Source organism: Lutjanus erythropterus, chromosome 2 (assembly GCF_056507025.1).
Source record: "Lutjanus erythropterus isolate fLutEry1 chromosome 2, fLutEry1.hap2, whole genome shotgun sequence".
NCBI classification, from domain to species: Eukaryota; Metazoa; Chordata; class Actinopteri; order Lutjaniformes; family Lutjanidae; genus Lutjanus; species Lutjanus erythropterus.
In genome coordinates, this window is record NC_139318.1 from 29,629,003 (window position 1) to 29,656,455 (window position 27,453).

At 38.3% G+C, this 27,453-nt stretch overlaps 1 protein-coding gene across 2 annotated transcripts in view; it reads left to right on the forward strand.

The window, feature by feature from the left end:
- The window catches only part of kcnab2a (potassium voltage-gated channel subfamily A regulatory beta subunit 2a), a 61,962-nt gene that overhangs the window by 24,284 nt on the left and 10,225 nt on the right, over nt 1–27,453 (forward strand). For both annotated transcript variants that reach the window (XM_084736666.1, XM_084736676.1), the window contains 9 exons: nt 15,900–15,943; nt 17,151–17,188; nt 17,475–17,554; nt 22,390–22,434; nt 22,983–23,027; nt 23,307–23,350; nt 23,653–23,739; nt 26,120–26,205; nt 26,720–26,840. In XM_084736666.1, the coding sequence (XP_084592792.1) occupies nt 15,900–15,943; nt 17,151–17,188; nt 17,475–17,554; nt 22,390–22,434; nt 22,983–23,027; nt 23,307–23,350; nt 23,653–23,739; nt 26,120–26,205; nt 26,720–26,840 (590 nt within the window). The remainder of the gene's footprint in view (nt 1–15,899; nt 15,944–17,150; nt 17,189–17,474; nt 17,555–22,389; nt 22,435–22,982; nt 23,028–23,306; nt 23,351–23,652; nt 23,740–26,119; nt 26,206–26,719; nt 26,841–27,453) is intronic.

The window sequence follows — 27,453 nt, forward strand, 5'->3', positions numbered from 1 at the left end:
AAGGGATAGTATTTCATTTAAAGGGAATTCTTTAGCCTGTCTGTGTGTAGAAACCCTGAGGGACATGAAGGCTAATGACTGTGTTTTATCTACCATACCTCATATTTAACATTTAGGCAAAGGTTTACTTGAAAAGCATTTATAACAAAATGCAAATGTCTTCTATTTATGTATTGAATTATTCAAATTATTCCAGCTTTTTACACAAGGGCTGAAAAGGGAGCAGATTACGAAGTGGAATATCTTTAAATGCATATTGAAGCACGGAGGGTAGAGAAGTGTTAGAGTATGGCAAACTGAACAGCAGAGGAGGAACAAAAAATCTGTAGGCAGTGTTGGTGAGAAAATGAGTCCACATTACTTTTCAGCGTGGTAAGGTACAGTACATTGTGATCTGCAGCAAGCTGGCTATTAATGCAATGCAATCTGCTTAGTATCACAGTCTGTCAGGAGTTATTTTGCAATAATGACCTGCTCTCTGTAAATATTCCCACCTCTTGCTAACTGCTCACCAAAGACAAATGTTTGGCATAAAATATTGATTTAAAATGACAAGCTTTGACCAAAAACCTGCATCCATGTACTACATTCTATAACAGCTACAACCATTTCAATATATTTTGTTGATACTCTATTCTAATCAGCAAAATATTGATTAATACTGAAAAAGTCTTCCATTGCTAATTGTTGTGCCCACATATAGTCAGCTATGCAGAATCAAGCTCCAAGAAACAGGCAGATGTGTTGAATTTGGCAGTATAATAAGAATAAGTGTGAAACTGTGGACAAAAGAACAAAGATATAGAAATGAAAAATGTCACATCATATATTGCAACACCACATATTGATGACTAATAAGCTATGTTAAAATCTAACTACCAATCTGTAAATCCAAAGCAAGTCTCTTTACTTACATGTCAGTGTAACCAACTATCTCGTTTTACTGCACTAAGTATAATTATGAAATGAAACACAAGTGAAAACTAAAACATTCACTTTCTTGCTGAGAGTTTTAGTGTTGGTTTGAGGAGCAAAGTGTTGTCAGGATGTATTGTTGTTTTGCTAAAATGTGTTGTTAGTATAGAAAATTAATACAACTGACACTTTTTCAGTGTGGAGTGAGATCAGATATAATGTGTATTTGTTTTTTTAGTGATAGTCATAAAACAATCAATCAATGTTGATACTTGTCAGGACTCATATTGATGGTACTTGCCATAATGTGGTGCAGAACATACAACTTGACATGAAAAGATGTGAAAAGATTAAACTTATTTCATTATTCCTTTCTTTATGTAAGTTAAATTGTTTCCCACATTATTGTGTTTAGTTGCATCTTCATTAAATTTAGTAGAGTGAACTCATTCACACTTTTCAACATTTTGTCCTGTCAGATGTTTATTTAACATTACATAAATTCTGATCACAGTATAATTTGTCCAGGAGCTTATTGATATTTCGCTACTCATGAGTGAGACACTGGTTTCTGATTGGTCAGTACCTGATACCCTTTCCTAATGCTTATATATTCAACTCTTAATGAACAGGATCATCAGAAGAACAACATTTTTGTTGTGTATTTGCACTGTACTCTTTAAAGGGTTCTCATTTAAGAAGAAAATTACTTAATTTCAAATAGAGCCGGTAATATTGATATCCACCATTTATCTGTTCAAATGTTTTTCAAGCCCCAAAACCTGAGAAGAAAAAGTGCAAGGTAGGTAGCAAGATGTGCCTTTAATGCAGAATAAGTTTTTGGGATGTAAAATTAGCGATACATTGACTGTTGACAGACAAGATTAAGCTTGGGCGTTGATTTGAGGAATCCCATTGTCAGTGTTGCTATCTTAAGGCACATCACAATGCCTTTGCATCTGATTTGCTAGCGGCAGCCTTGCTATGTTGGCACACTGTCATTATTGAGGCTAATGATATTGAATGAGTAAAATCATTTTCAGCTCAGGGGGCCAGCGGCTGTTTGTGTTCTTCGCTTCCGCAGCGAGGTCCAAAGCACATAACGGGCTGTGTATTTGTGTGTCTGATGTAAACTGAAGGTAATGCAGGCCTAAATGCAGTGTGAGGCTCAAAGATGCATGCGCCGAGGCTACAATATTGTGTTTTTGTGGTTTTGAAGAGATGGGGATGAAAGGGATGGGAGGAGAGAGTGAAAGAAAGAAAGAAAGGAAGGGAGAGTGCTAAGGTTAATGCTGGTGTAGGCACTGTGCCCAAGAGGAAGTACAGTAGGCTGCAGTGATCTGTGCTCATGTCACTGTGTATCTTTCAAACGTGCCTCTCGGAGTTGAAGCTCACAAGCCTTTTAACATAGCCATGCACTTCTCCTTTCATCCTTGAGCCTTGAGATTCTTTTCTTTGTTAAAATCTGTTTTGAGTTTTTCATTTTGCCATTTTGACAGCTGAAGACGTTAGTGGTTTTATAACTGTTCCCCAAAAGAATACTGTCAGAGCTTATCCACCCAACAAAACTTTCCATGATTATCCACACTGCAGAATGGCAGTGTGAAATTCAGATCAGTCTAATTTGCATACAGTCCTCTCTGTTTCCTTGAATGGAAGCCTTGAGCCTGAATCAAGACTGTCAGTCACCACATATGGGCAAGGATGCAGGTTATGTTGGAAGTGACCTCCCTCACAAGGCAAATGAAACCCATCAAAATGAGCATCTTTTCAGGGTACGGAGGGATTGATGCAGCTTTATTGGGACACAGACTGAGCCGTTCTGTAATGTGACACTGGGCCTTGCATGACATGACTGGTTAAAATCATCAGGCTTGACTGTGAGAGCCCGCACCTCCTCCAAGGAATGATTAAATGGCTTCAGTCAGGACTGAATTAATGATGCACACAAAATGGCTTATGATTATGTAAAGCAGTCCTGCTCAGGGAATGGAAGAATATCTGGGAGACTGGGAAGGCAGTGCAGGTGGGGAGTCAATCCCATAAAGCTCATGCTTTTCACAGTCCGGTTATCAGCTCTTCTCTCAAGCAGCCAAACCCAGGAAGGGTCTTGAGGGAATGACTCACTTTCACAAGAGCTAGTTTTATTTGCTTAGGTGTAGCAAATAAATTGCTGCAAAGTATCACTGAGGTGAATAAGTTTGAATACGGATCACTTTCCATTTTTGTGCTTACTATAAACTGCTGGGGATAACATTTGTGCATCAGAAGGAAATATTTTTTTTGTCAGAGCAAGGTATTGTTCTTTGTCGCAGTTTGTGTCAGCTCCAAAACACTTCTGCTGTGTTGCACTCAGTATCACTTACTGCAGTGGCCATGTAAATCAGAGCTGACTCACCTCCCGCCCTGGTGTAAATCTGCAAGTAAACTCACCCCAGCCCAGACTGTCAGTAGGATTCCTAACATCTCTGGAGGTCCACTTTTGGTTGTAAAGTTGACAGTGACTCACAGCCACAGTAAATAGCTGCTGGCAGTTTTGTGTAAGCGGATGGCATTTAAATCCCACCACCGTGTTGTGTGAAGTTGTGATGTATCATTATCAAAGACAGAGATAAGACGCTACTTTAAAAAGGCCATCCCACCAGCTCTGTTTTCATTTAGTGTACCTTGAAGTTACTCAACGTAACAGATGGCGGAATTTATGAAGACAGATATGGGAGGAGAATGTCAAAGAATTACAAATGAAACGTGAAATGTCTACATCAATTATCAGGTTCAATACCACTGTATAATAAGACTACATTTATAAATGGTTTATTATGAGGTTATTAATTAGGTTATAAACACTTAATAAATTATTAATGAGCTATTCTAGCACTGCAGTCAGCATCAGCCAGAATTTGTCCTGCCAGCTTCATCAGATATTTGTTAACAAGTTACTGCATTTAAACTCTGTCAGCATATCATAAGGGGACGGTTAATCCCAACATCCAAAATACTTATTTGTCCATTCTTTTCCATTTAGATAGTTTTGGTGTGAGTTGCCAGGTTTTGAAGATATCTGCTGTAGAGATGTCTGCATTCTGTCAAATATGATGGCACTCTGCATCAGGTGCTCAGAGCATTTGAAAAATTCAAAACTCTCTTTCCAGTAATTATGGCCAGGTTACTTAAGATAATCAACAGCACTTGGTGTGAGCAGTTTCACTTTTTCTAGCAGGAAGAAGGTAGTTCTGGCAGATTCTACCATAGAAAGATGAAGATGAAACTGCTCACAACAAAGTCTGTGGACTATCTTGAGTAAACAGGTCATGATTTTTGGAAAGAAATATTGCAGTTGAATTTGTCAAATGCATTTTCTGGCACTTTGAGCACCACGAGCAGAGTACCATTTATAGTCATATTATATTAGTCAGGAGGAAGACATCTCTACAGCTGATACCTCCAAAAGTTGGCAACTCACACCAAAAACAATCTACATGGACGAACAGCAATTCAGGCCAAATATTTATTTTTGATTTTGGGGTGAACTGACTCTTAAATAGTCAAAAAGTTTAATTTGGCATATCAAATGACCAGATCCATACACTGGCTTTCGCAATATTGTTTTCAGCATGCACAATTTTACACTTTATGATGAGGCTGCCTTTTCCAGTTATGAATGGTAGTCTTTAGTAACATTAATTAGTAGTAAGCAGTAACTGAATTGTACCAAATAGTGAGCCCACATTAGATATATGAAAACAGTTGTAACTTGTTTATTGTTGTTTATTAATTATTATAATTTTTTTAATAACCTAATTAGAGACATTTATAAATAATCAGTGGAGGCAGTTCCATTGTAAATTGGTACCAATGTTTCCTTATCGTATTATTAGCTGTAGCTGAAGTAAGAAAATTAAATAGAACATTTTTGAAAGAAAGATAAATCTGAGCATTGTTGTTTATCCAATATTTTGTTACACAAATGTGAAAGAATGCATCGCTCAGGCTTGGGTGACAAAAGCTGTGGGTGTGAGATTTGGGGCGTCGTGAGTGTGGGTGCATGCTGGGACGTTTTCCTGCATTCGGAGGGCTCTTCATCAGGGAGCCAGCTTTTTCCACAGCCTGCACTCCCCCTTGAAATATGAATCATAAATAGATTGTGGTAGTTGAACAGAACACACACATAGCACTACACTTTGGCCACTCTGATGTAAATACTGAGACTCATCCACAGCACAGATTTGAGGCCACAGCAGCAGCCACTTAGGTACCATCTTAAATGCACACTGAACATTCACCATCTGTTTGCTCTGGGCATGTGGAGGGAAATTGCCAAACGGTGGGATGGTTCATTTATTGATGCAGGCTTGTGTTTCACTACATGCGCTGGGGGTTTGTCTGTGTTGGTGTATAAGAAAGCAAGTGAGATGGTGGGGGGGCTGTTGTGGAATATTTTGCCTATGTGTCTTTAAGTGTGTCTGCATGTGAGAGACACACTTGTGTTATGTTGAAGGAGAAAATGAAGACAGCTGTTCTTTCTTTGCCTCACTGATAGAGTTTAATTAGAGCCTGTGTGTGTGTGTGTGTGTGTGTGTGTGTGTGTGTGTGTGTGTGTGTGTGTGTGTGTGTGTGTGTGTGTGTGTGTGTGTGTGTGTGTGAGAGAGAGAGAGAGAAAGAGAGAGCATCACTCCATTTCTCTCTGCATGTTATTTTCTTAAATGCTCTAGAAATAGCCTGGATTTATTAATTCTGTCATACACTGCCAAGAAGTCCTTAATTTACTCAGTATCTGCATTGTAGTCAGTTTATACTATTTCAGAGCGTGCGTGTGTGTGTGTGAGAGAGAGAGAGAATTTAAATTAAGTGTTTGCCTTAAGGGTCACACATGATTGTTGGGCTCAGTATAGCATGCTAAAATACAGAGAAGGTCTAAAATTCAGCTTCAATTGTGTTCGGTCTGCTACTTTATGCTGTTAGATTTATAAATGAAATATGAATCAACAGACTTGTTTTGACAATTAAATTTGTATTTAGCTTTTCCTTCTGCATGAGCAGCATTTAAACTGAATGTTACATAATGTGTAACGCAGTGATTGAGCACAAATTGTAGCACAAATAGAAGTGAGACTATACTGTTGTGGGCGGTTTTGACTTACTTCAGAAAGTACTAGAGCACAGGCCAGCAGGGAAAAATCCCATCTACCCCACAGCATCATGCTTGGTCATGTGTATTATGAATGTTTAACCTCAACATTTTTTTTTAAATTAGGCAGATGGCACCAGTTTGCTCTAAATTGACACAGTTTCCCATGCACTCTAATTTTTTATCAGCAAGATGTTTTCTGACTATAATGGTAGTACTCTTGGACATTTATGTAAATACTTCTAGTTTTCATATTTGTGATTAGTGGTGCAACAAAAAAACAGTTAATCTTTTGATTATATTCTCAGTGAATTGATTGTTTGGACTACATGAAATGGTAAAAAAGAAGCTGGATCTAGAGAATTTTAGCATTTTTAACTTTAAAACTGACTAAGACTGCAATGAATCACTTATGAAAGTAGTTGCTAGTAATGTCACAGTTTAAATATTAAAATGCAAATCAAGTGAATTGAGTTTTTAATTTCAAAAATCAAAGGCAAAATCTGCACTTCTTTCTGTATATTTGTCATCCCACCCCTGCCCACTTGCCTATAGTGCATGTTCAAAGAAAAAAAGACAACACTTCACTTGTAAATGCCAGTTGTCAGGGCATTAAAACAATGAACTGTTGAAATCAAGACTTCATAGTCTAACAATGCATAGGCATCACTACCAAAAAATTAAATCAAAACATTGAATTAATTCATGATCTTAAAACTGATAGTCTAATCGAATTGTGACACCCCTAATTGTTGCTGATTATTTTTTATTTATTAAACAACTAATTAGTTGCAGTTCTCTGCATGACTTTTTGCTACCTTCTGTCAGGTTGTTAGTTACTCTTAAAGACCTTTGCTCACTTTTTGTATTGCATTCAGGAGTATAAAATCCATTTAATATGTTTGCATTGTCAGTGAATATACTCCATCAAAGTCCTGTGGCAACAATATCCAATTTTAAAGCATATCAGGATGTTAGAGCACAGCTCAGTATGACATTACTGTATAAGACTTGGAATCCCCCACAGGTTCTATTAAGTTTCTCCCCCGTTCCTCTCCAGCATATAGCAGAAGATTTTCCATTCCATCCCTGTGGGCACTGGCAGATTTATCCCCAGACAAGAGCCTCTGAAAACGCCCGAGTTAGAAGAAAAACAAATTCAGCCCCAGGAAATCCCTCTGAGCCGACAATCTGTTTATGCCCAACTTTAAAAAAAAAAAAAATTTGCCATTGACAACTGTCTTAAAGTGCTCCAGTGCCAATGGCTCTGTGTGAAGTTAATGTACTTCAGATTAAATCATATTTGACATGTTCTAAGGCTGTTGTCAAATATGACACTGCAAGCAGATAGACCAGTATACAGTGTATAACCGAGCGTGTGTTCATTTAATGGTTTTCATGCGAGCTAACAGATCAATTGAAGAGCAGAAATGACCAGAAGGTTTCTTACAATAAGAAGTTAACATCCTCAAAACAAGAAATAAAACTAGTAGAATTGCTGAACTTTGATGAAATATGTAGCCACATGGCATTTTTGACCAGTTGCATACAACTCCAGCACTGGAAAAACTGTACTAGCCAACCTGAACTCAGTTTAGGCTTAATATTGTTCTTCTGTTTGGTCACAAATCTTACCTTTGTGCCAGTGAGAACACATTTAACTTAGGAGTATAGTGCCAGCTTAACTTTACCACACTATAAGAGTTGAGTCTCATTCACAAAACGTAAGAATTTGAGGACCTGGGAATGAGGCTCAACAATCAGCTGTCTTTCTCCAGAATTGCTTACCGCACATCTAAGTGGCTGTTTAAAAGTCTCAAGATGATTCACATGTTTGAGTGAGAAACAAGATAAGACAATTACAATTCTGACAATTACAGTTCAGAGAATTTTCTGAAAGGGTATACCCCTGTGTTGAGATGTGAACTTAAAGGAATAGTTCAACATTTTGGGAATATTTACTTTTTTGCTGATAGTTAGATAAGAAGGTCAATACAACTTTCATATTGGTCCATTAATTATGAAGCTAGAGCCAGCAGCTGTTTAGGCTTGCCTTAGGTTCCTGTGAGGTTGCCAATAAAACCTGCAGAGATTCAAGAAAGTGACTGCCTCTAGCAAATCATTATAGTTCGTAACTCCCTGAAGAACTTTTTTGTGTGTGCTTGGTTTAAAGTATCGGAATAGAATGTATTAAATAGTGAGCATTAGAGGTGCTGGTAGATGGATTTCTTTGTCTGATTTAGTCAGAGCCAGACTAGCTGTTTCCTCCTGCTTCCAGTATTTATGCTGAGCTAAGCTAATCTTTTCCTGGCTCTATCTTTCATTGATTTTCTCATCCAGCTCTTGGCAAGAAAATGGATTAATTTATTTCCCAAAATGTCCAACTATTCTTCCAAAACAACAGTTTAACTCAGGAAAAAGTCTTTATCTAGTTTCAGCTCACCCCCGCAAATCCATCTTGGGCTTTATCTGAAGCAAGAGTTGAGTTTTTTGTTTTGAGTTACAGAAAAGGTCATCCAGTTGGCAGTGAGTGAACAAAGCCTCATGGTAGAATGCTGTAGGATGTCCACAATGAAGTGCATCATCATTCATGTTTTATATCAATGAGGTGAAGATAATTGGATAAACAGGGCAGGTATGCTGCACTCTTAAGGTTCAGCTGATACACAGAAGCAGACGATGGAGAAATTGCAACTTTTGGATGAACTGTTCTTTTAATCACAGTTAATGTGTGTAAGCAGCTTTTTAGAGCAAATTGGCTCACCTCCTTTCTTATCACTTAGTCAGGACATTTTTAATCTAATGTGGAAGTTCTCCATTGTTGCGCTGTCCCTCTGTAGCCTCTTATAAGTGGAATGGATGTTGCATAAACCTGAATGGATGAGGAAACCACCTGCAGCCAACACGAGCGAGAAGCATTCTGTCTGTTTTTCTGAAGTTGAAGCCTCGGCTGTGGTAGTATTAATAGTTCTTCTCAGTGAACATATCTCTCAACACGTTCCTCTTTATAGTACTGTGACCTTGTTTCCTCATTCATCACCCTGTCCTGTCCTGTCCTGTCCTGTCCCTTCCTCTCCTGACGAGTGAATTCACATTGACTGTAAGTCCTCTCTCCCACTCAGTCTGCAGGCTCCATGCTTGTAGTCCTTCCTGGTGCTCAGTATGTCCAGTATACATTAGTACAGAGCTTTTAATCAGGGAAGATTTGAAGATCTGTTCCCATGTTCATAACAATCCTTCACAGGTGTTTCTATTTTGACAGTTTGACTTCCATTTGATTTTCTGCTTTTCATGTAATAAGTTAAAGGGCGGTGGCCCTGTAGCTCAGTTGGTACAGTGTGCACCCCATGTACTGAGGCAGGGCTGTGAGTCCTCTGCACTTTCAATTCCAACCTGGATCGTTTGCTGCCTCTCATCCCCCATAGTAGTAGATGACATAAACAAATGTATTCTGATAATCACAACAGCTTAATTTCCATCAATGTGATGATAATGCATTTGTTTTTGAGCTCATAACATATTGTTTTATATTCCAGTACAAGAGCAAAATTAGGTTATATGAGTGTTTTCTCTTTGTCATTCACTCTATGTCCCACTCAGTGTCTCAAGACAACCCTGACTGTAGTATCACACATCTTGAAGGAAAGATGCATGATATTGTGACATGTTGTTGCTTTGAAGCATTTTTAAAATTGCATTGATTGGTCTGAAGGGGTGACTGAAATGTTAATTTCAAGTTCATTGATTGGCCCAATGGAGGAGTGTGTACCGGTCTTCGGAAATGATGACTCATCAATAATTACATCCATATTTTCTTTCTGGCTTATTGGAAAGTTACAACAGTTGGATATTGTGTCAGAACAGTTTGATGCAGCTCCCACATTCATTTCAAAACTCAGTTTGCTGTCGGTATTTGTCAGCTATAGGAGTGACCATTTGGTTTTTGTTGGTTATTCATCAGTGAGACTTAAGTTCTTTAAGTGTTGTGCATGTGCCATGTATCAAAGACGATTAATGGTGCTCGCTGTTTATCTGTCCTTGAATATTTATCTTTGTTTGGTTGTGTTATGTTTTTCACTGTTTACTGGGGATTTGTGAATCATGCAGTTAGCAGTGCTTAGCAGTCATTATCAGTAGACAAGAATAGAGGTGCAGTACAATGGCTCAGCTACCACCGACTGGCAGTGAGTCGATGAACGCTGTCCATTCAGAATGAAAATAAGAGTATGATCACCTACTCATTTTAATCTGTGCACAATTTCTATTGCAGTTAATGTCCCACTATCACACATCTTTCTCTTTTCTGATCTATATTTGTCTTCTAGACACAACAGTCCAATAATCAACAAACCAATAATTAATAATAAATGACTGAAAGAAAATGACCTCTGATGTTTCTCTGCCTTATGTTGATCTTGATGGGACAAAAACATCATCCACAGGTCACCCTCCATCAGTGGCTGCCAAGGTCAGCAGCAGAGCTTTATGATTGACTCAGGCATGCAGAATTCATTATGTCAAGCTGAAGTGTGAAAACAAGCTCTAAATAGATCTCCAAACCACCCTAAATCAAATAAAGCAACATACCAAAATGTAAACCCTTGTCTTAGCCACTTGGGCTCAAGGATGATGGCATGTTAATAGAACACTGGGAGAAAGGTTACCAAGTATTTCAAAGTAAACAACCCTACTGGACAGGTGCTATGGTCTCTACATGTCCTGTCCAATCTCATCTGGCTTTGTTCCCTCCGGCTGCGGTGGTGTTACTCTCCTGTACTGTACCTGTATCCTTCATTGTTGAGGAGGATGTGAGAGAGATGACTTTACTGTTGTGGTTCATGTCTGCTGAGGCTCAGCGGGAACCTGACCCCTGCTTACTTATAGGCTCTGGCAGAGGGTCATTGCAGCGATGCATGATGCAGTATTCAAGGCCAGTCTAGTAAAATATTGAACACAACAATGTGCTGACAAAGAGATATCCTTACAATGAGAACAATGGCAAGGGCAGAGGCATGTATTCTGATATCCTTGTTACTTATTTTTAGGTTTGGGGAAGTGCTTAAGTTAAATGTACTCGTACTGTTCAGTATGTGCAGTATTCATGGTTAAAGCATGCTTATGCAACACTTGAACAGTAAGCTTGTCTTTGTGATAAGCCCTAACATGCATGGATAAAAATGCTGCAACTCTAGAAGCATGTGTATACAGTTGCTGCTAGTTTATCTAATTAGACAGGTTTACTATGCATCCCATTTGCTGTACATGCTTGTGCACCATGTATTAGCATATTAAGTAACACAGAATCATTTAATCACATTAGGCGTTTAAATTTAGAATAATGCAAGGCTTGAAACAGACTCAGTGCTGAATGTACAGGAGCACTGTACACACAAACTCCTCTACAGCCAGGGTTACTCATTCTTCGAGTGCCCTCGAGATAAAGCCAGGGTTCCTACGGGAATTTGATTTCTAGTAATTTCCTGGTCCAGATAGATTTGAGAGGGAAAAAAAGAAATAAGGGTATGGAAAAATATTTGTTTCCAGACTATTTCCCCTATTCTGTTTTATAAAATGTACTTGGATCACTGCATTTTCTAACAAATGAATGAGTTGTCTTCTTTTAGCATTGAACTTTTTTACAGCAGAGACAACTGTAAGACGCATTAACAATCTCTAAAGTGGACAATGTTGTCAAAGTAACAGACACATGTTACATGAGACAAATTGTAAGCTATTCCTTAGCCTCACACTGTAATTTACAGTTAAAAATGTCCTAGTATTTTGCTATTAACCAGGTATGCAAACTGATCACCAAAATGATGTTTTAATGATTCTTAATTACAAAAGTTCTGATCAGTCGGGAATAGGTGTGTTTTCAAATATTAATAGCTAGACTGTTCCAGACTGTTTTGACTAAAAAGCACAAGAAACTAAATTCTCTTGTACAATAATTCATTATTTATTTACAATCGGAAGAACAAACTCATTAAAATGTCCAATAATTAAGACCAGTGTATATGATAGGATAGTGGCATTAGAATGTGACAGAGACCATCAAATTTGGGCTTCTACAGCCAAACCTTTTCTCTGAGGAGGGTTGCCCCCCCAGAACCTTCTACTGTAGCTGGCTACTTTTTCCCCACTGGCTGGCTACTCCATATATAAAATCATCAGAACATAAATGGACTATTTTTTTTATGCATAAGGAAACCATATCATATTCTATATCAAAATATGATCTGGTTGGCTAAGGATTCCAAATCGGTAAAGAAAACTAGGTCTGGAAAAATATACTGAGAAGTCTGGAAATTTGAATGTGAAAAAATATAGAATTTTGAAATGGAAAATGCGTAGGAACCCTGTAAATCAGGATGAAGTCGAGCAGAATTTTGAGTGAAGATATTTGTCCTACCATTAAAAGAATCTTCCAGTCCATCATTAAAAAACATGCTTCACTAACAATTTCAGTTAGTAAGCTGCTTTTGGTGTCTGTTATCTCTGTTCATGACGCCGAGCAGCAGCACCCCCGAGGGGGTATTTTACTCATGCAATTAAGAGACAGTTAATTGTAGATCAGCTCCAGTGGTTTGCCAGAGGGGACTTGTGTTAACCTTGTCACTGTGGTGCACCGTAAGGGCACGTGGTCCCTCTAGATTGTCTTATCGCTCACCCCTCTCCCTCACGACTGACTGTGTTCGCTTATAAGTCCTCCTATAACTCCTATACATGACGTCATGAGGCTCTCGGATTCAAACTGTAACACGATTACAGACCTCACTGACCAAATAAGATCTTTTTAATGAGGCTGCATGAAGGAAATAAGTTTGACAAAAATGCTATACTGGCAAAATACACAAACTGAATGTGATTTCATTATTTTTCAATATCACTTGATCGCACTGAAACCCCTGATGGCTCAGAAAAATGTTGATTCTTAGCTGTGAAATATCTTGAGTTAGAAAACAAAGAATATAAATGAGAGACTCTGCAAGCATCCATGGTGGTTTACTGAAGTAAAAGAGTGGAACTAATGACGCTGGATGATGTAGTGAACATTTAACTGGATTAACTCTTCCAAAATAGATGGTACTGTATACTGAGATACATCAAAAAGAAACTTAAAGGATTTGAAAAGCATTTTTTTGTTGTTTGACTACAACACAAATGTAGCCCACTTAGCCTACTTAGGAGAGATGTGATACTGTTGAGATTTCCATATTTATTTTAAACGGTTTAGTCAGTGTCTTTTGGACTTGGTGTTCAGACCACATTGAAAGAAGTGTTTTGTTAGTCACTGCAGCAATTCAGCAATCTTATCATGGCTTCACAAAACACCCACACACACACAGTCCCACTCACACATGCAGTCACAAGCGCAGGCATATAACACGCACATCTGCACTCACACACGCCACACACCTATCCTCTGTCTCCCTCTCTACTCCTTTTCACTGTATTTCTATACAGGCAGTCTTATAAAAATAAATTAGATATCCTCCCACACGCTCACTTTGACTCCTGCACATGTTACATCATCTCTCATGCCACATTTCTTTTATCTCTTTACACTGCCAGCTTATCTCCTCAAGGAGGTTGACCAGAAGTAGCACACTTCCATTTTGTATGTTTAATCATTTCTTAGATCAGGATGTCTGAAGAGACAGAACTATTAAGCTCTGAAAATTTCACGATTCAAAGGCTTTATTGTCATATGCAGAAATAAACAAGTTATCAGTGCAATGAAATTCTTAGTTTGCTGTGTCTCTCTACCTGGTGCCGTTGGGGTTTTTCTATTTACAAATATATTATATTAGAAACTTAAGTTTAATGCATAAAAACAGAATGAAAGAAACAACAAAATGACAAGTCTGATCTGACATGAGCAGGAAGCAAATGAAGTGAAGCTAAGAAGTTTTAATTTAATCAAATTTTCTGGCTGAGATCCTAGCTGCAGCATTTCGAATCATCAGTCTTTTAGTACTAGCATGTGGCAGAGCAGACACCAAAACATTACGATAATCAAGTCTGGATGAAACAAAGATGTGATATAAGATCTCAGCCCAGTCTTGGTCAAAAGAGAGAGTTGGAATGAACACCAAGAACACCAAAAATCTTGGCAGTTTGACTTCGAGAAATCATGTAGTTAACGAGAGAATTTAGAAGCAGGAAATTACATGACATCCTGTTTTACTGCCAACAAACAGCCTTTACAGGTACATATAGCTTCATATAGTCTTCATAGAAGTGGAAATTAATTTCATAACTGAATGATTTGGCTAAGGGGTGACAGAGAGAGAAAAATAAAGGGTCAAGGACAGAGCCCTGAAGTACTCCATATTTCACATCAGTAAATATTGATGTATTGCTATTGTAGGAAACACACTGTGTTCTTTCAGAAAAGTAGGACTTTAGCCAAGCAAGAGCCGGGCCACGGATGTCAAACTGGCTTTGAAGGTGATCTAGGAGTATGCTATGGTCTTTGGTAGCCATTCCCAAATTTACAAATGCCATGGACAATTTGAAATCTAAAAGTCTTCTGCAGCCCACCCAAACCTTTAATCACAACTCTGATCAACACACGAGACTAATTGTACTGTTGACGGGATATAATATGCATTCTGGTGTTAATGTGACAGGTCATCAAATACAGTCTAAGGCCTTTTAAACTACATAAAGATAAAGAATAACATGTATATTAAATCCCATTCCTTTGATTTAGTAGTTCTGATTACTTTTTCAATTAATCATATAATATGTGTAATACTATTATATATTATTATATTATACTTTCTTATGGTTATTTCAAACATATAAAATTTAAACTAACTGAAAAGGTTTATTTTTCGTGACCTTTCAAGGCCCACCTGCAGGGCCTTCATGGCCCATCAGTGGGCTGCACCCCACACTTTAGGAGTCAATGATCTATGGTATCAAATGCTGCACTGAAGTCCAGTAACAGAAGCACCGAATGACCGAGGTAGAAAAGGTGGACAGCTGTTCTAGAAATAGCATAAAACACTATGGAATGATATAAGAGTCTGTGCAAAAAAAAAAACAAACGAGCTGTACATATTGTTTAGTGTTCAGTTTGTTTGTGTTATGTGTTTCAGATACACCTGAAAATTAGGATATAACTGCAATTCAAACACATCAGTTATTTCAATTTGATGTTGCATTTTAAACAGGAACCACAGACGTCTTAACGTTTAAAAGCTTGCACAAAAGAATCAAAGAACCAACTAAAGCTGTGATTGTCAGCACAGGGGTCTGTCTGGGCTGTGATAGGCTCAGAGACGCCAGCTTTAGGAGCACGTTGTTGAGTAGTCGAGCTTCCACGTTGCTGTGGGGGATTTTAGTCAGATGGCGGCTGAGGGATCCTGGTGTGCTGCGAGAAAATTTCTGTGGATGTCATGGTGGGCCTGCTTAAGACCCACTTCCTCTCTTTGACTTTCCCCTGACATTTCACTGCACACAGATGCATAGAAACATGCACACATTGTCACTGTCAGCAGCACACGTGTAACTGTCCTTCCTTACCCATCCAATCTACATGTGTCAGTGCTGCAGTAGATGCTGACTGGCTTCAAATCCATACAAAGCCCTGTTCTTCTCAGCTCCTGTGATCACTGTAAGCTTTCACTGCCGTAAGAACCTTAAGAGCAGACATTTCTGACATTACAGATGAGTTATAGGGTTGTTTATTTATTAATTTATTCATCAATCAATCCATCAAGTTAAAAATGAGGTTTAAAGTCCTTCTGTAATGGTTATAGCCACCATTATAGAGCAAAATATCACAAATCACTGCCACATCAGTACTGCATTAGTGTTGATGTAATTCTCTCTGTTTTGACAGAAACCTTGGGAAGTCGGGCCTGCGGGTGTCCTGCCTTGGATTAGGTAAGAACCTCTTGGATCATTAGACACAATGAGGAGTTTGCTGCACCCCAAAGACTTTGTATAACAGATTAGTGAGGGGGACTCATAATGTCACAGTCCTTTATCTTCAAGGTTTTATCTTTAAACCAGCAAGATTTGAATTTTAAACCTGATTCATGATTCAAATTAAATTGTACTACACTTTTAAACTAGTTTAGAAGGAAGAACGATTAAATTCAAGCCTCAGTTTATTTTTTACTCATTAAACTTTAAACTTGAATTTAAAATGTGGCCCATTATTAACTTAAATTTTAATTTTAACTTATTAACTTATGCCTGAGGAGGTTTAACTTTTAAAATGGCTGCCCTTATGAGTTGGAAGAAAAATGATCAAGAAAAATAATCAAGCCCCTCAAAGAAAGTTAAGGACTGACTGAACCCAAGTCACAGTCTCATCTTTACTTATTGTGCTGGAGTCTGTTTTTATTTGTTTATTATTCGGCCATATTGCCTAATAATATCATACGGTAACTAGCAAACAATGTAACAATGGTGAACTTTTTAGCTAGCTAACAAACAGTGTAACATTTTGTAATTTCTTAGCTAGCTGTGTAACAATTTCTGAACTTTTTAGCCAGCTAGCAAACAATCTAACATTTTCAGAACTTTTTTAGCTTGCTGGTAAATAATGTAACAATTTCTGAACTTTTTAGCCAGCTAGCAAACAATCTAACATTTTCAGAACTTTTTTAGCTTGCTGGTAAATAATGTAACAATTTCTGAACAACTTCTGAACTAACAGTTGTGCCCCATCTTTCATATATACTATGTCCTGACAGCAAACAAATTTAATATGTGTTTATTTTTCTATTTTTAATTTGGGTAAACAAGCATCTTCATATTGATCAACTCAATTTTGGTTGGCACAATACAATCAATAAACTTGGATTTACTTAACTGAGATGAGTTTTTAATTGTGTGGCAAAGCTTTGCTCAATTTTAAATCTGGATTCACTTATTTTAAACCTAGTTTTGTTAAGATCTGATTAGAACTAATCTTAGATTAAGTTTTTTTTTTTTTTTTTTTGATGTAAACCACTCTTAGTGTTCCAGTGACAATGTGCAGTATCACTTGTGCAGAACACCATACAGTATCACTTGCTCATCTGTGTGCACGTGTGTTTATGTACTTACACCCTGAGACCACCTTCCTTGTCATCCTCTGTAGGAACATGGGTGACGTTCGGTGGACAGATAACAGATGAGGTGAGAGCAGATGGATTCTGTCATCTTCCATCAGTCAAAGCTTGGGAACAGACACCCTCCATATGATCTCGTGTATCCGGGGTTGCTCAACAAACCTATTTTTACATACAGTGAAAACATACTGCAAGAAGGAGTCAACAGCCATGAATAAACACACATTATAGGAAGACATCTACAGTCTTGTGAAGGAAGTTTAATAATTGAAAAGTTCTAACACCTCACATCACAGTGGTCTCTCACCCCACCCTCTCCCCTCTCTGTTCCTTCCCCCCTGCGCTCTCAACAGATGGCGGAGCAGCTGATGACTCTGGCCTATGAAAATGGCATCAATCTGTTTGACACAGCAGAGGTCTACGCTGCTGGAAAGTGAGTATATCCTGTGCCGCAGGTCACCTAGCAGTGAGCAAGAGCACCAAATATTACCAAGCTGCTCACATGTGATTAATCATAAAAGCACCATGTAGAAATTATAGTTGCCTTGCCTGAGTGTCAGGTGCGCCTAGACTGATGGGAAGACCCTGATAGTTAAAGGGATAGTTCAGATTATTTGAAGTGGGGTTATATGAAGTACTTATCAATAGTCAGTGTATTGTGTACAGTAGATGCCATTCAACATGCTCCTAGTTTGGAGAAGCAAAGATATGTATCAGCAATACTGCTGTGTACAGGGTACACTTAAAAAAGGCCCAATTAGTTTGTGTATGATATATTTAGAATATTTTCATGACTTTACTTTGTAATTTCTGTTCTGTAGATTACTGTAATGTAAGCCAAATATCGATAATTACCTAATTTGACGCCACTTCCAAAAATTCCAACTATCCCTTTAAAGGGTCACTTTACCCAAATCACAACAAAAACGAAACCTATTTTACACTACCAAGTTTTTCAAGTACAATAGAGATAAATGCAGTTTGGTTCTTATGAAAAATGACCTGAAAAATTCAGCAGTAATAATGTGTCTTACCAGAAACAACGTTTTAATCCAGAAAACACTGTCAACAGTTTTCATTGGGACTATTTTGTTGTGAGAAAATAGTTCCTGTAGTCTGTTATGGGACACAGCGGATTAATGTCTCTGTCCTTGATCTTAGACCTGACATCAGGTCATCATGATTGTCATTATTGCAGTAATATTCATGAGGGTCTAAATTTACAGGACAAGCCAATGACGATATTTTTAACCTCAGAAAGCAGCCTAGTATTGCCTTATATGCTTTTTGTAGTGATGGTTTAACTTCCAGTGTGGATTAATCTGGCTTTGTAGTAACTTGGGCGCTTTGAAATAATCTAAGGGATTATCCTTTGCAAACAGTATCTCTGATTAACCGCACCAAGTCCCTCTTTTTAATCCTCTCAAGAATATTCTAGTATTGCCATTATGTTTTGGGGAGATGCGTCAGAGTGCTAGAAAAGAAAATCGAAAGAAAACAAAAAGGCAAGAAACATGCAGTAAGTCTCTGTGGTTTTCCTCATTTCTCTTCCAATGCCTCAGCAGCTGTTGTCTGCCAGACGTCATCATGACATGCTTCATTGTTCTGCAGAGCCTCAACAATCTGTTTTTAAGCCTTGTTGTCTGGATGTGTCCAGAAAAAGTTGATCTTTGACACAGCAGTATTACCAACTCTGACTTTGATCACTGTGCTGCTACCATAAAACAAACCACAGTTTGACAGAAAGGGCAAATCTGTTAGGCACGTGCAAACGTCAGTGACAGCATGTCACACAGCTCGGTATGTGTTGCACAGGTGTTAATCCTGACAGCTTCCAGGAGCTTATATTACACACATACACAGGCATAGAACAAATCACACACTCTGCACATCAGAATGAGGAAAATGCTTTCATGTGAAGTCCCTGGTTCTGGCTTACTGCAATTCCTTCATCAGTCAGACTCAGAGGACGTGAAGTGGTGTTGGTGACTGTACAATCAGTCTGCTGCAATGTTGATTTCTGTATTGTGAGCTTGGACAGATAAACGAGGTTTGAAAGCTGTGCTCACACTCCTCGCCCTGCTCACTCGCAGCGCTTGGCAGTTGTTGGCTGTTTGTTTGGTGTGTTTGTCCTGGCTTAGCCCTACAAAACAGAGCAAAACAAACATTCAACACATAGAAATATTTAGACATTGATTGTGATTCTTAACTGGCATATCTGGCATATATATGTAGGCCACTGTTTCTCAGAAATGTATAAATAAATATGTGTAATTGTACAAATAAACACGTTCTGCTCATCCCATATAACTGCTGTTATCAGCCAACACATATGGCGTCAAAGCGTTTAAAAGTATGCAAGTAATTGGCAGAACAGCAATCCCTTCTTCATTTTCTTTTAGGCTTAGACAGTTTGTTCTAGATGCATAATAATTGCATAGTATTGTCTGACAAATTGTATGCATAATTACAAAGAAATCTGAAAGTAATCAAATATTATATATCCATGAATAATGCAGGATTATGTCATTGGCTTCTGCTGTAAGTCATAACATTGACTCGGCACTGGAATACAGACTTAATTAGTGGATGGATGAAGAAAGTCGACCTGCTCAAGGCACACTGTACCTTATGTTTGGGCTCTCAAATTACTCACATTTCAGAGGGGCAACATACAGTGCACTGTGTGTGTGTTTGCCAGCAACACACACATGTACGCACACTATTATGTACACAAACACGTCACTCTCAGGGGAGTGCTTGAGTGCACGTTGTTTAAGAAGGTGTTGGTCCAGCTGGCAAGGTCTGAAACAGCCAGTAGTAGTGCAGCACCTACTGTACTCATGCTGCTTGTTGGATCAGCAGTTGATACGAGACACACACAAACGGTAGGAAGAAAAAAGATTTGGGGGGGTATTAATATTTTATCAATTGACCTTTTTAATAAGTGACAAACAAAAGAGGAACATTATAAATAATAAAAACACATATGCACATCCTCTGGATAAAAAAGTAATATTCATATATTTTTGAATACTTCCTCACCTAACCTTCCATGCTAGGGCTGCACAATTAATTGAATATTATGGAAATTGTAATATGGCCAAGTGCAATATCCAAATCCCAGAAGCTGTAATTTTTTGATAAAGGAACGTGATAAAACAATATTATAATGAAGTACTATAGCACTGCAGAGAAGCCCTGGCCTTCACATCTTGTTCTCCAAATGTAGGAAAACATGTTTGTTTGGTACCCAAACAAATGTCACATCATCATGATTTTAAATTTTTTTTTTTCAGTGAAAATGGAAAATGTGTTGCAAAAATGACCATCGCCTCTTATCATGAATCATACTATATTTGCCAAAATAATGTAATAGTAATATCATATCATGCAGCCTAACCATACATCAGTTTATGGGTACCTGTAAAGTGTTGGCAGTGACAACCACACAGTATATACATACATAGAGCCAGGCAGGCAGTATGGCTGAAATCAGCTTCACAGCACCAATAAGATCATCTGCCTGTTTGCGGTTTACAGCATGACACAGCAAAATGTGTGAACAATCACATAGAGAGGATAATTCATTATTTAATGACTTATTCTGTCAAGGAAAAGAAAGATTAAGACCAAATACTAGGTGAAGTTGGAGAGAGATGAGGGTGTGAAATGTTCAAGTAAGTAAATATGTATTTATACAGCATTTTTCGAAACAAAAGTTACAAAGGCTTTCACAATCAAAGCTTTTTGCATGAATCATCAGGCAGAAAAGGGAGATAGATGATGACTGTTTGTGCAGTGAAGTCACATTACAGTGTCTCGCTCTGGTAATCAGTTCATTTCAGCAGCAGCAGCAGGCAGGGATTATCAGTGCCTGCTGACCAAACTAGGGCTCCACCTAAGCATTAATTTCATTATTGATTAATCTGAAGATAACTTTCTCAATTAATTGTTTAACGTAATTTCCAACAGAGTCCAAGGTGGCAACAACAGTCTAAAACCCAAAGATGTCCAGTTTACTATCATAAAAGACAGAGAAAAGCAGAAAATCATCACGCTTGAATGCGAAATCTGTAACACTATAGAATTTAAAAATGAGTATGGTAGTGCTTATAGCAAGTGGAAGCTACAGATGATATATTAAAGAGGTCTGGGGACTCAGACAGGCTGTTATAAACATGTACTCCTTTTAAAAGATTTTAATGATTTGTTAGGACTCTCATTCTGCATTAATTTTAGCTCTATGTAGGTGAATAAATGTAAAATTGCCAGTATGGCCAAAACAAAAACATTCTACACTGGAATTAGAGAAGTGAGTATTTCAATTTAGCATGTTTCCTTAATCTCTGATGGCATATCATGGTCATTTTATGATTTAGTGCAATAGCTGAAACTACAGAATATTTGGTAGTGTTGCTTTAAAATGTCATAAATGTTTACTTGATTATCTAAATAGATGCAGCTTATCCATCTAATCCACTTATAGGGCCACAATTATAAAAATTTGGGTTGAAAAATAATGTTTCACTCAGCAATCCAACTAACTGACATTTTTACAGCTATGACAGTCTCTCAGTCTGGTCTGGTCCACAGCCACATGTCAGACTGTCTCACCACTCGACACAGATACGCCAGCACTGGCAGCAACCCTAATATGCTGTTTTATAGGTGAGATAAATTATGGTCCTTGTAGTTTATAACTCTTTTGACACTTGGCAACAAAACATAATTTATTTGAAAACTGCATCGATTGGAGCAGCTAGCTTCATTCATCAGAGCACCCAAAATGAATCTAAAACAAACCACAGTTATCTTTTTTTTTCCTCTCAACTTTTTTTTCCCTCTGAGGAGCATCCAGATACAGTTTATGTCAAACTGCTGTTACAAAGAGGTGTCTCATTATTTGTCAGAGTGAGAGGACTGGAGAGACATCCTACTGACTGGTTTCTGCCCAGTCCTAATGAGCCCCATGTTGATCGTAATGTCACTCATTAGCACCCCTGTGGCTGCTAATGAGTGACATGGTGGTGGCTTCACACCACAGCTGGGCCCAGGCCTGCTGACTCTGACCTGGCAGCCAATTCACTCTCACTGGTCCTAAACAGGTGCTCTTTCCAACGAAAGCCATCTTATACATTATACAGTACTGCGTTATCAGAGTTGGGCTGCTTTCTTTCATTATAGGGTTTCATCAGACAGCCAGGTGTAAACTCATCATTTTTTCTTCTTCTTCTATCTTTATTTAATCGTGCCTTCTCTTCGCAGGGCAGAGGTGGTGCTTGGAAACATCATAAAGAAGAAAGGATGGAGGTATGAGGCACACTTAAATCGAGTTTGGTGGGTTTTAATTTCCGTCCCAGCCAGCTTCCCCTAATCTTGTATCATCTCCTTCATCGCACGTATTGGGAGGCTGTGCGTTATGAACTGGAACGGTAAGGTAGGGAGATGAAAGATTCATGCGGGTAGCCGTGCCATGCCCACACTCCTGTGTCCCTCCTCAAAGAGGCTGAATAATGGATGAACTTCTAGTGCCTTGTCTTCTACTTTGTCGGCCCTGGATTGGCATTTGTATAGCTCTGTCAGGTTATACGCCTACAACACTCATTCACTGGCGCTGGCCGAGTTCTGGCACAGTCACACGTATTGTGGGATGTGGGTGTGTGTGACATTGAAAAGAATAGGATAGAAATACATGATTACCCAAAGGATGAAGAGGCTTTTCATCCGAGCTGTTAATACATATAATATAAGGTTTATGTAGCTGCTAGATATCACCAGCTCCCATATACAGTATGAGCTATAATTCTCAGTGTTTGGCAGGTGTTTTAACAGATGTGCTTTCGTTTTCTATGTTTCAGACGCTCAAGTTTGGTGATAACAACAAAGATCTTCTGGGGTGGAAAGTAAGTTTCATCTGGCTGCTTCTTTGACTAAGCTTGCGTGTTCACATGAGAAACGATCCTGCTGTATAATTTTTCCAGACGTGTTTGATGCTCCTGGTAATGGGATCATGTGTCATCCAAACCGATCTGTTGTCAGGTACTTTCAGTAAAGGTGAAACATTTATTAGATCGTATTTAACAAAGGATATATGATATTATATTACAGTAGAGGGGCCGTTCCTGTCATATTTCAAGTAATTGTTTACAACCTAAGGTCTATTTTTTTATGTTTTTTTGCAGAGCGGAGACTGAAAGAGGTTTATCCCGAAAACACATTATAGAAGGTATGTAGCAAAGCTGCAGATTATTGGATTAAATGCTAACACTGAAACAACAAAATACTCCTTAATTAGTTGCTTTGGCTGTAGGGAATCAAAGCTGCATTTTTAATAATTGACACACTCTTGGGGTTATTGGAGTTGCCAAGAAAACTTATGGGCACAATAACCCTGTGAAAATAAATATTTTGAGAATCCTCTGCATTAATTATTTAGCAGTATATATAGATTGGGTATTTATGAAGAGCTCGATGATTTAGCATAACAGAAGTTCACTATTACTTACTAACTGTGGTGTTTATTTTTAGGTTTAAAGGCCTCCCTAGAAAGACTGCAGTTAGACTATGTGGATGTGGTTTTTGCAAACAGACCGGACCCTAATACACCAATGGAAGGTAATTTTTCTATTGTCTCTAGTTAAAGGGATAGTTCAGATTGTTTGGTGTGCAGTTGTATGATGTGCTTGTCAAATGTCTGTGGATTACCTACAGTAGATGGCGATGACGGGACACCCTCAGTTTGGAGAAGCAAAAAGGAGTGCTAGCACAGAAGCTAAACAATGCACTGCTTTGGACAGGGCCAGCTGGGAAATGTATTTTATTGACTTGAAAAGGGCTTCCCTAAAAAAAAAAAAAAAAACCTCCATGGGTGAAATCAATCATTTTAACTTGCATGAGCATAGAAGTTGCTGGTCTTCCACTGCCGTGATTGGTTTGTGTAATTGTGTGGCTCCGGTGTTTTAAAAGGATAGTTCAGTTTTACCGTAATCACATAATAACTGACAGGCTGAGGCAGTGGTAGACCTGCAACTCCCATGTTCATGTGAGCTAAAATTGCTGATTTTACCCATGGAGTTTGGTTGGTTTGGAGAGAGCAGTATTTGGCTTAATGGCAGTTTCCACTGGAAAAGAGTGTCTGAAAGCAAAGCAAAGTAGGGAAAATATACTATATATATAGCGTACATGTAAACTGATACTGATTTTTTTTTTTTTCTTTTAAGTGTCTAAAATATGTTTTGCTGCCCGCCCTGTCCACAGAACTACATTGCTTAGCTTCCATTCTGGTACTCCTCTCTGCTTCTTCAATCCAGTGGCCTGCCAACTGTCATTTCCTGTAGGTAAATGTCTGACTATCAAAAAGTAGGAAATACAACCCCACATCAAATAAGCCAGGCTTTCCCTTTAAACCAAAATTGCTTTTGATTTGTCACCCATTTTTTCTTACAATCTCACACACTTAACCATGTTTCCCTCATGTTTTGTCATGTTGCACATAAAAAACACACCTCCCTTCTGTCTCTATGACTACAGCAACGTGAAGACTCAAATATACAAACCTCTTGTAACAGAAATATCTATTTTTAAATGCTGCATGTTGTCCTGGTGCTTCCACCTCCACAGCCAGAATGAGGATAGATACTGATGCTGGAGACCTTTAAATGGCAGAGTGCTAACTGTGTGTGGGCTCAGTTGGTCTCACAGCATGCTCCCCATGTCAGAGTTCCCCTTTGGGTTAGAGTTCGGTCAGAGGTCGCCTTCTGCCTTCATTTTGATGCTTCACCGGCTCCGGCTCTTTCACAATGCTTCAGCGTCTTGTTAGTCAGACGTAGCTGGTGTTATCTGATGTAAAAGTCGAGGCAATTCTTTTGCCCATCTGCCCTTTAAAGACTGCACACAGTTCACATGGACAGATTTGAGTTTATGTCTTCAAACCCACAGTAGTTCGACCATCTGGTATGTTTTATTCTGGCAGTAGCTGAAGGGCAGTAACACAGGGTGAAGCGGAGCTGAGCTGCTGTTCTGTCAGTTTACAGAAAAACCCTCTTAAGCCAAGCAGCCACTACAGTGGATGATAGGAGGGAAGATTTGGTTGTTCAACAGACTTTTCAGAAATGGCACATCAGCAAGGTGAATGGATGGATGGAGGATTATTTAGGGTCGACACACCCTAGTTTTATTGCTCTTTGGGGCTCCTGATCTTGTCTGGGATACCCCTATCGTTGATATGATGCTTGATATTTGGCCCGGCTGGAATGAAACGAATCATCTCTAAAGACGGAAATTAAAGTTGGGTAATGTGAGATTATATTTGTGGTCTCACAGGGTCAGATATGGCTGTAAAATGAAATTCCTTATCTGATGGCTTTAAATAAAATATACTGATGTGTTGACAGAATAACATGAGATTAATCTGTGTAACATTCAGTCAAGCCTGGTCAGCACATTAGTGGAAAAAACATAATCCCTGATGTACTTTTCATTTTATAGAACTCATATACACACACACATACACACATTCTTAACCCTATGTGTTTAAAATACATAAACTGAGTTGGAAAGCCTTGTGAAGACACTTTGTCTATCAATAAAGAGTTAAGCTGTGTCAAATTCTTCTTTGTTCCTCTGGGCTCTTTTTATATTCCCCTGTAGTATGCTGCAGATAGAAAAAACAGATTCTTGAGGATTTTTACATGAATGTCATTCAAGTGTGCCTTGTTATGAATAGATGTCACCCTCATCAGAATGAATCACTCATCATTCTGATTAACATAATCAGCTTTTCCACTTCCCTCCCGAACGGCCCAGTCCATTTGGATTGCAAATGATAACAAGCACATCTTTTGTAATAATCAAGAACTAGCAGCTCAGATACATATGCAGTCCAGACATTGTCTGAGAGATGGAGTGGCGTAGAGAATGAAATCTATTCTGTAAACACAACATGGTGATTCCAGCTTTGACAGTGTTTTTAATATTCATGTATTTTTACTTACAGAAACGGTTCGAGCAATGACCCATGTGATAAATCAAGGCATGGCCATGTACTGGGGAACATCCCGCTGGAGCCCAATGGAGATAATGGTGAGACTGGGTGTATCTGTGTAGACGAGAGTGCAAAAAAATCAGGAATAATCACAGGGCAAATTTAGTTTTTAACATAGCTTGAGGAGTTTTTTCTTGCATCACAAGTATTTAAATTTATTTCTGATCTTGCTCTATCTTACAACCCTGATTCTAAAAAGTTGGGGCACTGTATAGTTATATCCTTTACATGTGTCGTGTGTTTCCCAAAGTGGTGAACTTCCAGTCATGATACTACAATGCAAACAAATGTTTTTTGAGCTTTCTTCCTTTTTTTAGTCTTCTGTTGACCCACTCCCAACTTGTTTGAAACATATTACATGAAATTCAGAATAAGCATGTAAATATATTGTCTTTGAACTGTTTTCACTTGAGTATATGTCAAAAGGAAAAGGAAATTATCACAACTTTTTTGTGGTTGGACATTCAAAATGTTCTTTATAATATATCCTGTATGTAGCACTGTACCATACTGTTTGTGAGCCTTTTTTTTTATTCCCATGTTTTCCTTTAGGAAGCATACTCAGTGGCACGACAATTCAACCAGATTCCTCCCATCTGTGAGCAGGCTGAGTACCACATGTTCCAGAGAGAGAAGGTGGAGGTGCAGCTACCTGAGCTCTTCCACAAGATAGGTGAGCAATAATGGACCTATGGCTTCACACGGATTATAAATTTTCAAAGTGATGCGTTGGCTTCCCCAGGGGAGGTTCAGTGAATGAAAGTGAATTTTTTTTCATTAATTATTGCATTAGTTATCAAAAACAGATCCCAAAGAAAAGCCTAAATATGTGTGAAAGTGAAATTTTGTTAAAGAGATACAATATTGGGGTATGTACCGTTTTTTTCCACTTTCAGTCAGAAACTAATAAATTTATTTGGACAGACTTTTTTTTGTATTTTATTTGATGTAATGATGTTAATGTCAATATTAGGCTATCTTGCCACAAGCCAGAAAACAAGATAAGTAATATACAACACACACACTCAGTATTTTTTATCATATAGGATTCAAATGAATATTATATCACTGCGGCAAAGCATGAGATTTCAACAAATGTCACACAAATTATACAATCAACAATCTGTGACTTGACTGACAAACAGAAATAAGCAGCGACAGAAGTCCTTTCTGACACCACTATCAAGTCAGCAAAAACAGACTCATCTTGAAATCCACCACTAACAGATTTGAAGTTGTGGACCTGATGTCGCTAAAATAAGTTTTCTTTCAAATACAGTTCATTC